The 14517-nt window shown below is 40.9% G+C and overlaps 1 protein-coding gene across 1 annotated transcript in view; it reads right to left on the bottom strand.

Annotated features, from left to right (window-relative positions):
* Nucleotides 1–3434: 3434 nt before the first annotated feature.
* Nucleotides 3435–14517, bottom strand: part of kdrl (kinase insert domain receptor like) — a 42034-nt gene continuing 30951 nt past the window's right edge. The window contains exons 26-30 of the mRNA XM_031862585.1: nucleotides 12073–12178; nucleotides 10259–10383; nucleotides 9628–9706; nucleotides 8448–8551; nucleotides 3435–5431 (exon numbers count right to left, since the gene is read on the bottom strand). Coding sequence (XP_031718445.1) covers nucleotides 5248–5431; nucleotides 8448–8551; nucleotides 9628–9706; nucleotides 10259–10383; nucleotides 12073–12178 — 598 coding nt within the window. The 3' untranslated portion in view covers nucleotides 3435–5247. The remainder of the gene's footprint in view (nucleotides 5432–8447; nucleotides 8552–9627; nucleotides 9707–10258; nucleotides 10384–12072; nucleotides 12179–14517) is intronic.

Here is a 14517-nt window from a genome sequence, read left to right as displayed (position 1 = left end):
CCCCCCCCCCCCCTGCCAGAGAGGTAAACAAAGGGGCAAATGGGTGAGCTGGTTTCACTGCACTTTAGCCTTTGAATGGGCATTGATGAATCTGAAGACTCCCGAGGGTGCAGGGCTGACAAAGTTGTGTTGCAGTTCTCCGGAAACTATCAGAAGGCCGATATTCGTTGGTTCTGTGCCGCTCATGTTATCACTGAACCACATGTAAGCAGGAGGTGATCTTCTGACCTTTCCTCCATAGCGCCGCCATGAGGTCGACATTTGTGGTTTTCAGTAAAATGTCTCAACAGCTATTGATTCGGATGGATCGATGCAGGCATGTCATTTGAAAGTGTGCATTGGTTTAAGATCAAATACCTTCGAAAATAATGACATTCCCATCATCCTCAGCTGTAGTTTGTGTTTGGTGCTGATTAGCAAATGTTAGCATGCTAAATTATGATGATCAACATGTTAAACAGTATATTATTTGATAGTGACAGTGTATGTGCAGACAGAAAACATGGGTAGAAGGACAAGTTCAACTTGCAACAAAGGCCTCCGGTTGGAATCAAACCCGGGATGTCGCATTACACAGCATGCATGTCAACCACCTGGATGTTCATATTTTACTCACTGTGGATGAGTACAAAAAAAGAAGAAAAAAAACAGCCAGTGGATTATATTTGTTGCCTTATTATATAGGTTTAATCTTTTAATTGATATATTTTAATCACACTTTTTTTCCTCCAATGCAGCACATTCATGATGGGACACATTCACACCACCCAACATATTAACAACATATTAAACTGTTGCTGATGGGATGTGTTTGTTTTTTCCTCTTCGCCCTTTGAACCACAGTGGTGCTAAAGCCCAACATAGAGATATAAAGAGTCTTTATTTAGCTGTTTGTGTTGTTGGCTCAGACTTTTCTCGTTAAAGGTGAAGTTAGGTATCTTAAGGGGGCAGCATCCGGCTCATTGTTTTGCATTTAGGTGAGAGGCACGGATGTGGCCTACCCACCATTCACCTCCTTGGGCAGGGGTCTGGGAATAGCATTGTTCAGCTGCTTTGTACTGTTTGGTCGATGGCCCCAAATCAGTGTATGATAGGATTTCAAGCTGCACAGGTTCTGCCGGATGTTTTTTGATGTAGTATCCGACGTTAATTCATGAACACTTCTTTTTTAATGATCAATGGAAAAAAGTGTTTTGCAGATCTTGAGAGGAGGTTGTGGAGGAGTTCAAGGAGGGGGGAAGTTTTTTTTCCTGCATCATGCAACAGTGAGAACGAAAGCAGACTGCACAGTGGGTGAACCACGATGCCTGATATTTTTCGGTAACTATCTTGACTCATATCCATGTCTGGTGACATATTTATGCTCCCACATGTTTTATTTGTAATACTTCTGACCACAGAACAATAGTCAAGGAGTTATTTGTCATCGTATTGGGATTTTATTGTTCAGTGGTGTCTATTTCCCGCAAGGTGTCTTGTTTTTTACACTGACAACAGGTTCACATTATTTTGGCCTACTCTCATGGCAAAATGTATAACGGCTTCAAAAAATCTGTGTCTACAATATTTGATTATTATTTATCCCTCTATTTCTCATGTGACAATCTTTTTTTTAAAGTATTTCCTGCATGGGTTTGAGACAGTTCATCTCTTCTTACTGCTATCAATACCAATGCTACTACTAATAACAACAACAACAACAACAATAATAATAATATTGACCTAAGCACAGCAGCAGAGATTAGTTGATTAATACGGGCAAATATAAGCAGAAGTGATGTACAAACTGCAATGTTTGATTTTATGGTTTCCTCTTCATCACGTGTCATCTTTGATGAAGAGGAAACTGGAACGGTAACTTAGAACAAAACTCAAGTGCTGCACATATGGACAATTTACCTGAGTGTTTGAATTGTATACTACTTTATACCTCACTGCAGTTAAGAGGGAAATATTGCACTTTTTACTCCCCTATAGTTCACTTTTTGTATCTAGATTATTAATACTAAATATAACATCAAACTCATTTTAATCTTTGATTTTATTGAATTAGTAGTTAAATAAACAGCTTTCACTCAGCTGCCCAAAGGAGTTCAACCCTCATACGTCTGCCTGTCTGGAAAAACACTGTGTGTAGATGCAGACACACAAACCTGACAGTCAAGAATACCCCCCCCCCCCCCGACATCCTTCCCTTGTTTGTTTGTTTCTCATATTCTGGGAATAGTCGGAGGTTGTTGTTATGTGTTTGGGTGTAATGTTGGACGCTCACCTTACAGTAAACAAAGTAAATCCTGTCAGGACAAGCGGAGACAGTCAAGGGCCCAACCTGTCCTGTGGCGTGTGGTCTCCTCGGACACACCCAGTGCCGGTAACCAGGGGCAGTGGGCTTCCCATAGGAAGCCCCGTGTGTGGCGTCCTCCGGTCGTGAGCAGGATGATTAACGGTTCCTTCCTTTCCTGTTCGGAGAGGCATTGTCCCGGTGAGCAGACAGGCTGCCGACACCTTGTCCTGGAGGAGGAAGTGAGTCTCTCACAGTCCCAGGAGCAGCAGAGGGGCTGATGGCACGATCCAATCTAAACAGACCTTTTCATTAAGAATAATCAAGGAGCATTGAATCAACTTGGTTGGAGTTAAAAATAGTCTGAAGCCTCTGTTCACATCTGTTTGAGCCAGGGATGGGATCCTCTAAGGGTCTAAGGGATCCCAACATGTGGGGATGGGATCCTCTAAGGGTCTAAGGGATCCCAACATGTGGGGATGGGATCCTCTAAGGGTGGCAGGATGAATGATGAGGAGATGATTTACAGGAAATAGATAAAATGTTTCTACAACACAACTTCTTTTTAATTTTCCCACTTTACTTTATTCATTTTTTTTATTAAATATGAGCTACTGGATTATTTTACTACTTCAAGCCTCTAGAAACTATTCAAATTATTTGAATCACTTAATTAAAGAACACTCATAAAACAAATGTTTGTTTTTCAGAAAAAGTAATCAAAACACAAAATAAATGTGGACAGATCTATGAGGTTTTTAACTGAATTGTAGTAATTTTGAGCATATTTTTGATTAAATGAAACAAAAACATGGTCACATCGTAACAAAGCTAAGAATCTACAGCCACGCTGGCAGCTCTGTGAGTCATTCTCACTGCAACATAGATAAAGTATTGGACACATTTAAATTTTGATCTGAGTATGGCAATAAATGGAAAGTCATGGAATCACAAAGACCATTGATGTCTGCAACAAATTGCAAGGTAATCTATTGAATAGTTGTTAAGACTTTTTACCCGAGACCATAAATGTCAACCTCAAGGTGGCGCTAGAGGAAAGGTAGTCAAGGGATCATCCTCTGGGAGTCATGAATGTCACCTTAACACCTACGAGCATTAAGTATTTCAAGCACTTATGAGTCGAGACGGCAAGTAAAGTATAAATATATAGATCTTTATTCATTTATTTACTTCATATGCTCAGTGTTAACAATACTTTCATCAAAACTAACAGAAAAAGATATAGGAGGTTCTATTAATCATGGTTATGTTTGAAGAAATGCAATAAAATCCTTGGAATGTTATGTGACAGCAGTCAACAAGTGAACATAATATGACAGATATTGCAAATGTTAATTTCCTACTAGGCACTAAAGTTAAGAGTTAAATAAAAATGAAAAATAAATTGGAAATCTTTGTAACATGTGACCCTCAACACCATTTCACAATAATACACCTTTAGAATACAAAAATTATACTTGATATAAAGTATCAGTGCATAATCACTTCCTCTCCACATAAACACAATTAATTGGATTTGGAAATACACTTTATAGTTTACAGTTTACTCACTGACAAATACTGCTTCCTTTCGTGGTCAACAAGCACCAGCTAGCTGCATTTCTACAGGGCGTGCACGCTAAGATTGGTCCTCAGTACTTTCGATACATGCTGTATTAGAAACAAAATGCTTGATTTTACAGGTTACGTAGTACAACTGGTGCTCACGTCACACAGGTAGCCTGCCCTGCAAGCTTTACTAACACGTAGCACGAGACAAAGGACACGTTTCCCTCAGCTTTACTATACAGCAGCACAAACAGCATATACGTCTGGAGTGAAGTGTCGGGATATTACATGTTGATATGAGGAAGACTGAGCTGGAAAATCCTTTGGTTAACTTTTAACTATGAATGTAAATGAATAAAACAAAACTGGATTACTAAGTGACAGTGTTCACAATCTAAATAAATACACATACAGAATCAGATTTTATTCTCACTTTCTTTTCAGTTTGACCAAACACAAATAACGCAGCGTTTGAGTTTCTTTGACACCAGATGGGGGCGGGAGGAGGAATCCACATTTACAGTAACCTTTCATTTGAATGCCTTCATGGTCGAGCTGTAACGTTAAATCTGAAGCCACCTGATCTCACTCTGAGCTCGACCCGGTTTCCTCCATTAACCCCCATTAAGCTGTGATTTTACAAAACCCAGAGAGTTGAAAAAACATCCACCACTACACGACAGAGTCCCTCTGGGTCAACCTGAGTTAGTTGAGCTGATATTTTTATGGAGTTAAAGGAGCAATGACACCTCAAATAAGAGACTTTTTCCATAATTAATAATCAATATCACATTGTTGTCCATCTGCTTTTTTGCCTTGAGCAAATCTGAATATGTGGATGTAGCTCCATAACAAAAATATTTTCTCTTTAAGTTTTTTTTTTACAAATTAAAAATTTTCCACTTTTTGAATACAATTCAAACAATTCAAAAAAAGTTTCAATATAAACTTGAAAAGCCTGAGCGGTCCTCTCTCTCTCTTCTGTTCTGGGTGTTATTCTTCATATTTAAAGGCTGTAGTTTGATCAGATCTGTAGTAACGTGAGACACATTGTGGTTCGTTTTCACAGTATGCCAGAAATACCTGAGGCTGTTTCCAGCTGTTTGACATATCACAGTGAATGTGGAACGGACCAGCAGCGTTAACGTCGGCCTGCTTCTGAAAACTGGAACGGAGTCAACAGTCTACAGGTTTCCTTTTGCTGCTCAGCAGACGCCCTCTGCAAGTTGGAAGTTACAGTCGGGTAGATTCATTTCAGAGCGTCCTGTCTAAACACTTTAAGAGGGAATCTCATGGTGTTTTCCTTTCAAACTTTGCTACAGTCGAGAGATAAGAGTCCAAAACAGAGCAAAGGCCTCCAGGCTGTCGTTCAGACTCTCCAGGGCCGGAGCAGGAGCTTACACAGGTGGGGTGGAGTAGCGCACCACATAGCTGTAGTCAGGCGGCGGGCTGTGACACTCCAGACCAGCGTCCAGGGCCGAGTCGTCCAGACTGAAGTCCAGAGAGGGAACAATGAGAGGGAACTTCTCCTTCTCTGTGTCGCTCAGCACAGACTCTTTACTCTTACTCACTGCCTTCATCCTGGAAACACAAAGAGACGCAACATAAATATAACAGGGAAACAATAATAAGACTCATATGTAAAGAGAGTTGTGCAGTCCCGCTTCCTTCAGCTCAGAAATGAATCAGAATTCAAGTCACTTTATCTGGTGCTGATTGAGAGATGGCAGGTCATGTTTCTGGTCAGGTTTTTTATGTCATCTCGCTTGGACTGTTGCAACTTCCTCTATACCTGCTCCTCTCTACCTTGCCTCATTCAGAAATCAATCTCACGTCTCCAGCTTGTTCAAAATGGTGCAACTAGAATTCGAACAGGAACTAAACACAGAGACCGTATATTACCATATTTTAAGATTTTACTGTTTGTTTTTAAAAGCACAGAAAGGCCCAGCTCCTATCTTTACTGCTGACCTTTTAACTCTTTATGAGGCGAAACGCAGCCTTTGATCCTCAAATCTCTTTTGGTTGTTCCACGAGCCAGGCTCAAGACTAAAGGTGACTGTGCTTTCTTCATTAGGGAGTCTGTACTTAAACTGTCTGAGGAAATCAGGCGACCCAAATCAGTTTCATCTATTAAATCCCTTTAAAAACACAGCTTTAATGTGAATCACTCCTTGTCCACTTGTCAGTTGTGATCTGTGCTTATCTCTGTTTGTTGATGTGATTAATTGTACCTGTTTACCTTATATATTACATTTTATTTCTATGTCATTGTTGCTGCTTTTGGGGGTTTATTGTACGTAAAGCATCTTAAAGTACAAAATACTGCTCCATCTATTATAATCACAATTTTAAAACATTTACTTTCGAGTTAAAACAATTAGTTGATTAAATAATCTACAGAAAATTGATCGGAAATTATTTTGATGATTAAATAATCATTTTAAAAGTATTTTTTAAAGCAAAAATGCCAAATCCTTTGGTTTCAGCTCCTCAAACGTGAGGATTTAAATCCTTTCTCTTTTGAACGGTTGTAAATTGGACATTCTCTGGGCTGAAGATGTCACTTTAAGGCTATGGTAAAGTCACCATTTATAACACTGTATTAACAAAATATTAATCTGTTAATCAACAAAATAAATGGCCATATCCTCAGCCTTGTACAATAAACAAATACAGAGACAAATACAACAGACAAAAAATCAGTTACATGCTGACCAAGAAATGACACAGGACCTAAATCTTGTGTCCTCAGTATGTGCTTCACAAAACCTTCAATGTATATATTTAAAACATATTACTACAGCATCTTTTAAATTATGCTGAAGTAGCTTTTTATCTTTTAAAAAAACGAGACAATCGGGGTGGAAATTAGTGCAGCCAATGGGTAAACAACCAGCTGTGCACTTTAACTTATTGTGAACAATATCAAGTTTTTTTCCCAAGACTACTAAACATGATCGCTCTCACAATAGAGGTCTGTTTTGATATTCTTTGATTTAAGAAATTCCCCTTGTGTAAAGCTGTACTATCAGACAACCCTCCCCTATTCACATATGATGTAATCAATCATCCCGAGTCTTTCTGCTTCATTTGAGCCTCAGAATATGAGTAATTGCCGCTTATTGTCTTTGGAGGTTGCTACGGGCTTCCAGAGCTCCTCTCTGGGGGCCAAAGGGTCGGAGCCCAGCGGGGGCAGTGGAATGTTGGCCTGATGAATAACTACCTGATGAATTAGCCATCAAAAAGACTTAACAATAGTACAGTATTGCCTTGCCAATACCAGGCACAAGGTGGGGGCAAAACTGGAAATTGAGCAACAGGAAACAACAACAACAACCAGAAACAATTAGCTGATTAAAAGTTTAAGGCAACGTCCTTGGAAATATTGTTTAATCTATTAAAAGTTGTGTTGTCTGCTACTGTTTAAAAGAAGTCAGGCTCGATTAGAGGTGAAGGCCGAGGGAGCGACAGGTGGACTTCAGCTTAACAAAAGCAGCACAGGGCTATAGCTAACAGGGGAGGCCTTTGTAAACCCTCCGAAGTTCAAAGGTGGCAGTGATTGAGCGGTTGCCCAGCGAGGAAGTCCTCCCTTCAAAATGTGAATCATTCTCTGCATGCCCGGGTTGATTCTTCCTGCCACGCCGAGGCCCCGATGACCACAACAGGCCTGTAATGAGTCTTATAGCCTCAGAAGTTACTTCCCCAGCAGTTGTTTACATGTTCCCTCTTAATAATGTGTCAGAACTTTTATGGCGTTTACACTCAATCACCTTAAACTGAACAGAGATTTGGGATACAAGATTTCCTCCTTTAAATCTTTTAAGTGGAAGCCACAATATGTAGAGACAGCAGAATAATAGCAACATGTTTAAAGTGTAATTACTGAGTTCAGAGGTTTGACCCTGTAAATTAACCATGTCACTGAGCTGCAGTAAACTTAATATGTAATCCTCGACACCAACAGAGACCCTCATAAGAAAAAAGATTTACAGAAATGTGACTGATATTTGACTTTATCCTCAAATAGCCCACAAAGAGAGAACACATTGTCTCTTGCCCTGGCGGGATCCACATCTTAAAGTCATCAAACGATCTGCTGGATTTTGGCGTGTAGACTTAAAGCCAATGTCACTCCTCCGAGATCATTTGTTACCTAGCATTGCATTTACCAAACAGCCATGACTCATAATAAGTTAAATCAGACTGGGAGGTATCTCATTCAGGACTCCTTTAGTGAAAACAAAGGGGTTTTAGTGTGCGCTCTTAAAACAGCCGAACCTCAAGTGATGCTTCCACTCAGCTTTTGTGCTCAGTCCTTCAGTTTGTCACCTTCAAGCTTTCTCCCTCCCACTTCTCCTTTGTGCCACTATCCCTCCCACATGGCTTCTTTTCCAGACAAAAGAGAAACTAACCACTGACTTTTTTTTAAGGCAGAAGAAACTTGTGTTTGTGTGAGTGTATGACAGTTATAGCGTCTACATTCCAGCACAGCGGGGAGGTTTCCAAGCAGGTACTTTGCAGTGTCTTCTTGTGTGTGCTGATTTGTCACTTGCAGGGCATGTTGAAGGGGTGCTGTGTGGTGTAGGGTACGTACGCCAGAGCCATGATGCTCAGCGGTCGGCCTGCCAGCGATTCGAGGCGCTTCAGAGTCTCCATGTTGTCAGACGACAGGCCCATCCCGCTGTCTGACTGACCGCCCTGATGACGATGCAGAGACAGACAGAAAGAGGATAGTTAAAACCCCTTCTTTGTTATCTGAGGTGAACAAATAAGAAATGACATCAAAACATAAAGTAAGTAAGTATTTCTTTCGAACTTTTAAAAACCAGACTTATGAGGTGCTTCACAGGTGCACATAAAAAGCAATACTATGTAATAGAAATCTACGGTAATGGTCAAACATAATGAAATAAAATCAAATACAATCAACAACATAAAATCCATGTTTGTGTGAGCTATTGCACCCAAATTATGCGTAACTCTAGCATTGCTCAGAGATACAACTATGTCAAGGCAGGTGAATTGCTGAGGACCAAAGGAAGTGCAGTGTTGAATGTGAAGTTGTTTGGATGAACAGTTCTCTAGTCTAGAAAAGTGGAAGCAGCAACACCGAGCCAACGGCACCGATCGAGCACCGCACTAGTAAGTTACACCTACAGGTGTGCTTTCAAAAACTTATTTTTAGGACTGTTTTTGGAGTACATTTTCACCTTTATTTGATACTTGACAATCTAACTATTAGGATGCCCTTAAAGCTGAAATGAGACTCGTCTCCTCTGATAGTGAGGGAGACTTTCTCCCACAGTGTTTGGACCTAAAACATTGAGTAACAGCAGTGCAGGGAATCCAGACTGTTAAGATATTTTTGGCTAAATGAGATAGCATAAAGATTATTAGTCAGTGTTGAAGTAACGAATAATATGGCCAAATGTTGGCAGAAACAAACTCAATAAAATTGGGCCAAATAAAGAGCTTTGTGGGCCTCCACATAACAGCCGGGAAGGAAATAAAATGACTAAGTTATCAGCTTTGAACACTCCTTTTGAAAGGTTGAAACTTAAATCAATTTTAAAATTCACCCTGAACAACAAAAAAAGTGATATACTCTCATACAGTTCAACTGAGCAACTATAAATAACTACATTTATGTTCTAGGGTGAAGTTTCTATTGAACTGTCAAAATTCCTGTCAGCTAACTAACCGCGTGGTTTAGGACGAGTTAGAGCGCAGATTGTGCGTCTGTTTCCAGTTTCAGTCCAGAATGAATAACTCACCTCGTGGTTCTCATTCGTCCCGTCATCCATGGTAACCTCGTCAAAGGTTTTCACACTAGCAGGACGGATCTTGATGTTCCTGGCGAGAAAATATTTCCAGGGTGAGTCTCAAAATGTCCCTAAAATGTTCTCTTTCTGTTTCAAGAATCCTTTGATTACACTGGAGGCAAGAAGCAAAGTTCAGCAACAAAACCACAGGAACTTAATCACTTAAAACAATAAAGTGCAGCATCTGTGACGTCGTACTTTGAAAACACACCTTGTTTACTTTGCATTTCAACACTCAGAGGCTAAAACGACTGCTTAATTTAGCTTAAAGGCTAACTGTCATTACTGCTTTTCAACACCTCATCAATAAACACACTTGGAGGACCTGTGAAAACCAAGACCTCAACTAATATTATTTTAAGTGGACATAAATCTTGAAGCTGGCTCAATGGTTTTTGGGGAAATTCCGTCAAGCTGCTGTGTGTACATTTCTTATCATGAGCCAATCAGGACTCATTGTCCTCAGGTCAGACCTAAATGTTGTACTGGTGAGTTTAGTTAAAGTGTGACAGGAACAATAACACCAGTTTCCTTAGTCTATTTCAAACTACGCAGCCAATGAATAAATGATCCATGTTCTCACCATGTGCTCCCTGATTCGCGGTGGGAGACGGGTCGTGTGGGCGTCTCCTCTGACGGCACTGTGGCGGACGGGTCTCCCAGCTTCGCCAGCAGGGCAGTGTTGATGGGTATGTAGTGCTTCCCCTCCTAAAACAACCAAACAGACACAGAATATCTAAGAGTGCAGGCCCAGGACGCAAATTATAAAGAGAAGAGAGGCTTGTGGGTCGATGTTGTGTGCACGTTATACAGAGACGCACATCCACAGGCTGTGGCGAGCAGCCAAAGAAACTGAGGTCATGCTTAACATATCCAAAACAATATACTTTGTTCATGAAGTTGGTAGAGGCAGCAGAGTCTGTGACCAGCCTTCCTGCACTGTAACAATACCTTCATTAATAAGATTCAAACCCCTCCACTGTTTACTCTGTCCAGCTTTCACAGACTCATCTGTAATGCAACATGCTGCAGTTTTCATGTGATGTCATGTGTGGCCTTGTCTTTATCTCTTGTTGCTCCACACAATCTACAGTCCTGTGTAGTCTGCAGCTGTGAAATCTAATTAATTTTCTTTGTGTGTCTGTAATGTACATTCTGGACAAGAAGCCTGTTCTCTTTAGTGGCTGGAAGTGGAAACATGACTTTGGGCAGCTTGTGGATCCTGATGGCTGAAAATAATCCGTGTCTAGTTGGGACTCTGTTCCGTTTCCTGTCATCTGTGATAGTTATTGCTCTACTATTGTCAAGTTTCACTCATCTTCTTCAAAAAACATTTGAAGTCTTCATCACTTTTGTTTAAAATGTCAGCGACTCATTGAGTTAACCTATTCTGCGCTCTGGGGAGGTTCTGGTGAAAGCTTCAAATACATTGTTCCTATTCATTTGAATGGAGAATAGGACTAGATGTCCATCTGATCCCATGGAACACCGAACCAAACCTAATCTGTTTTCTCTTAAAAAGCAAAGGTGTAATCAATAAAACGAATGGCAGCTAAATTCCATCCAGCCGCTTCAGCTTCAGCATCATGGTATTACACACTGCTGCGGCTTACTGGGAATAGATCAGAGCTATTCTTAGTCTTGTTAGTAACACTTAAGTACTTTTCATACTTTGGCAAGTCAAAATGTCTGCTGTAAAAAAGCTTATTGGTAAAGGTGTCATTTCCCTTCAGTGTAATATGTTTTCATAATAATCATATGCAGACTTTTCCTCTGGTGCATATTTGTTGAATGGATTAGAGCCAACAGCTGTAAAACTTTCTGACAGCCTTGTAAAATCCACAAACTTCCAACTGTTTGTGACATTTCACAACCATACCAGACGATGTTATGTTGCATCACACTAATAATTACATTGTTTTTCCATGTGTTTTGAAGTGTGGGTCCTCTTATAAGACCGATGTGGCCATTTCAAAGAGAGCCAAGTGTTTGTGTTGAATGTTATTTCCCCTCTCAGTTAGTCTGAGCACCCCCCTGGGTGAGACGCCGCTTTGAATCTTCTTTCAGCGGCCGGACTCTGATCGGCAACGCTGTTTCCTAAATATTTGCAACTTTTGTGACTCATTATGCAGAACTAGTGTTTTGTGAAGCCAGAGTATGATCACGATTCCTTTGGTGGGGATTTAAAAATATATAAATTCTGTTTCAGTATTTGTTATTTACTGAGAAACCACATCCATAAGTCTCTTTGTCGTGTCTCCTTTAACTTTCAGTTTGAGTTCACACCAGAGCTCAACAGCTGCTGATCATAAACTAATGATGCCTGCTACTGTTGAAACACATGTATGACACATCATATGTAGAGTTCAAATAGTAACTCTGTCTTGTCTACCATACCTGTTGCACGCTGGCCTGAAGCAGATCTCCCAGCTGTTCCACTAGCTCAATGAAGGTCGGTCGCTCCTGTGGCTCCCCCTGCCAGCAGTCCAACATGGTCTGATATCTAAGAGCAAAGAACACACCACTGAACACAGACTGCAAGATGGACAATCGCACGCCTTCAGCGTACTGGATGGACACTCTAAATGCCAAAGACAACTAACAACATACAGTATATTTGGGTTGATGTATTATAACTGTGAATAAGCACTTTTAAAAAGAATAATATTAACTATCCTCAGGGTTGGTAGTCCAATAAAGAAACCTTGTTGCATTGAGCGACCACATCTGGTCCACCTCTAAACCGACTGTCATCGAGAATATTCATGCACACCCTGTTTTCTTCTCAGGTGATCCTGATCCTGAGCCTCTAGGGCTGTCTCTGATTCTCTGTTGGTCTTGAGAGCACACAGCCCTGCTTAGGTCTCTGACAGGCTGTCAGCGTCTCCGCCCATATGGGAAGACTCTGAGCCTTAATGTGAGTTTCCATCACAGTGACCTGTCTCATTTTGTGGAGACATTTAGAAACAGAGCACCATGGTTGCTGTTTAAATTACAGCATGTTACTGATTGGGAATGATGGGGGGGTGATGGATCCCTCTCCGGTTTCTGTTGCAGCAACCAATACTTCCCTACAGATACCTTAAGTTTTATGTAAATAGAACAATTGCGATTCCCTTTTGGCATCGTATTAGTCAATCTCAAGTCTGAGGACTTGGAAAAGCAGATGGTCTGATGCTGCTTTATTAACCCCCCCCACCCTCCGCCCCCACCGGGCGGCTGCGAATTCCCACGTTAATGAATGTAGAGTATACTCGTCCAGGTGGGAGCCCTCCTAATGGTGACAGGATGTGGAGCGCTGGATCACAGCCTTTATGCATATCATTGATGAGGGGAAGTAGACACATTGTATGACTGCACAATTTAAACCATATTTCCTGCCTGGACCGCAATGAGAATACCCTTCCTCCGCTTGCTTAAGTGTGTATGTGTGTGTGTGTGTGTGTGTGTGTGTTTGGAGGGGGATCTGTAGAGATTCTGTAAAACTGAGCTACTTTGTCCAGTTGAGCAACTGTGGTAGAATGGGAAATGAGCATCCTATTTATTGACCGCCCACTCTCTGAGCAGCATCCGCTAAATTCCTCTGCAATGCATCAGGACGGGGAATCTTATTCACAGATGGAAGACAACATTCCTGCTGCAGAGGCACAAATTGTTTGCTCAACACTGCCTGCAACCTCCTGTGCATCATTCATATATTACGAGTTTGGGGTGAAGGTCAAAACCTGGGCTTACAAACTCGTGTGATCAACTGCAGACCCGTCCGGGGAATCTGCGGAATTCACCCCACTGACTTTCATTTACACGGATATCAGCAGGTTTTTATCTCAACTTTAAATCAGAGGCAGCCCTCACAGTAATACTCGTGCAAAATATATAATCTGGCGGTTACATTTTTCCGAGATGGAAAAACAAGAGATTCTTGGCACCAGTCGGTCTGCATTTACAGATCCTCTGTTCTGAACAACAGTCTGGATTAGATTTTGTGTATCGTTTCCAATCACTGTCATCTTTGCAAAGCTGATAAATTCATTCAGTTAGCTTTACTTGGCACAAGCTGCTTAAAAGCTCTGGACCTATGGATATCACATCATTATTAAGCAGAAGTGCTGCATTATGCTTTCAAAACAAATACGATTTGTGGACTATATGAGTCATTTTAAATTCAAACCAGACAAAAAGTCAGCACACATGTTGGCGGGAGACGCTTTGTCTGGATTGGCTGTACATTAGACATAAAAGTCGAAGTACCCCATTACAAAAATAGTTCTCCTAGCTGCATCACTGACTGACAGCACTGATACCACAGAAGAGGACTTTTTGTTCTCCCACAGATATTTATGTCCAGCACAATCCAACAGCCCTCACTCAAAAGAATTCTCCAGTCTCTCCAGAACTCTAGACATCGCATTTAAACATGGTGCTCAGTTACATCTGCACCACTGTCAGTCAGAAAAGACTGCACAGCTAATCAGTAGCTAATGTTTCCTCCTGCTACATTCATGGCAGGATTACCCATGATTCTTATCAAGCACACCTCCTGGTGCAACCACAAAGAGGGAGAAAGACACAATGCCTCCTCTTAGGTTTATATCGATATGGGAAGCTTTTACTTGCTGCCGATACTTTCTTGGAATCTTTGAGGAGAACATACAGCTTGGAATATGGAGCTGGCTGTGATAAACAATCACATCGACTTCTCCAGCTATACAAGTATGAACGTTATAAAGATTAAAATATTATGATAGTTCAAACAATAAAATGTTTGCACCTCTACATTTTTCAAAGACAGATTCCCAGGATAAGACAGAAAAACAGCATATCATTGTATATACTGTGCAT

Source organism: Anarrhichthys ocellatus, unplaced genomic scaffold (genome assembly GCF_004355925.1).
Source record: "Anarrhichthys ocellatus isolate YVR2014 unplaced genomic scaffold, GSC_Weel_1.0 scaffold27, whole genome shotgun sequence".
Taxonomy (NCBI): Eukaryota; Metazoa; Chordata; class Actinopteri; order Perciformes; family Anarhichadidae; genus Anarrhichthys; species Anarrhichthys ocellatus.
The sequence above is the reverse complement of the archived record's forward strand: the minus strand, read 5'-3'. Positions and strand labels throughout refer to the sequence as shown.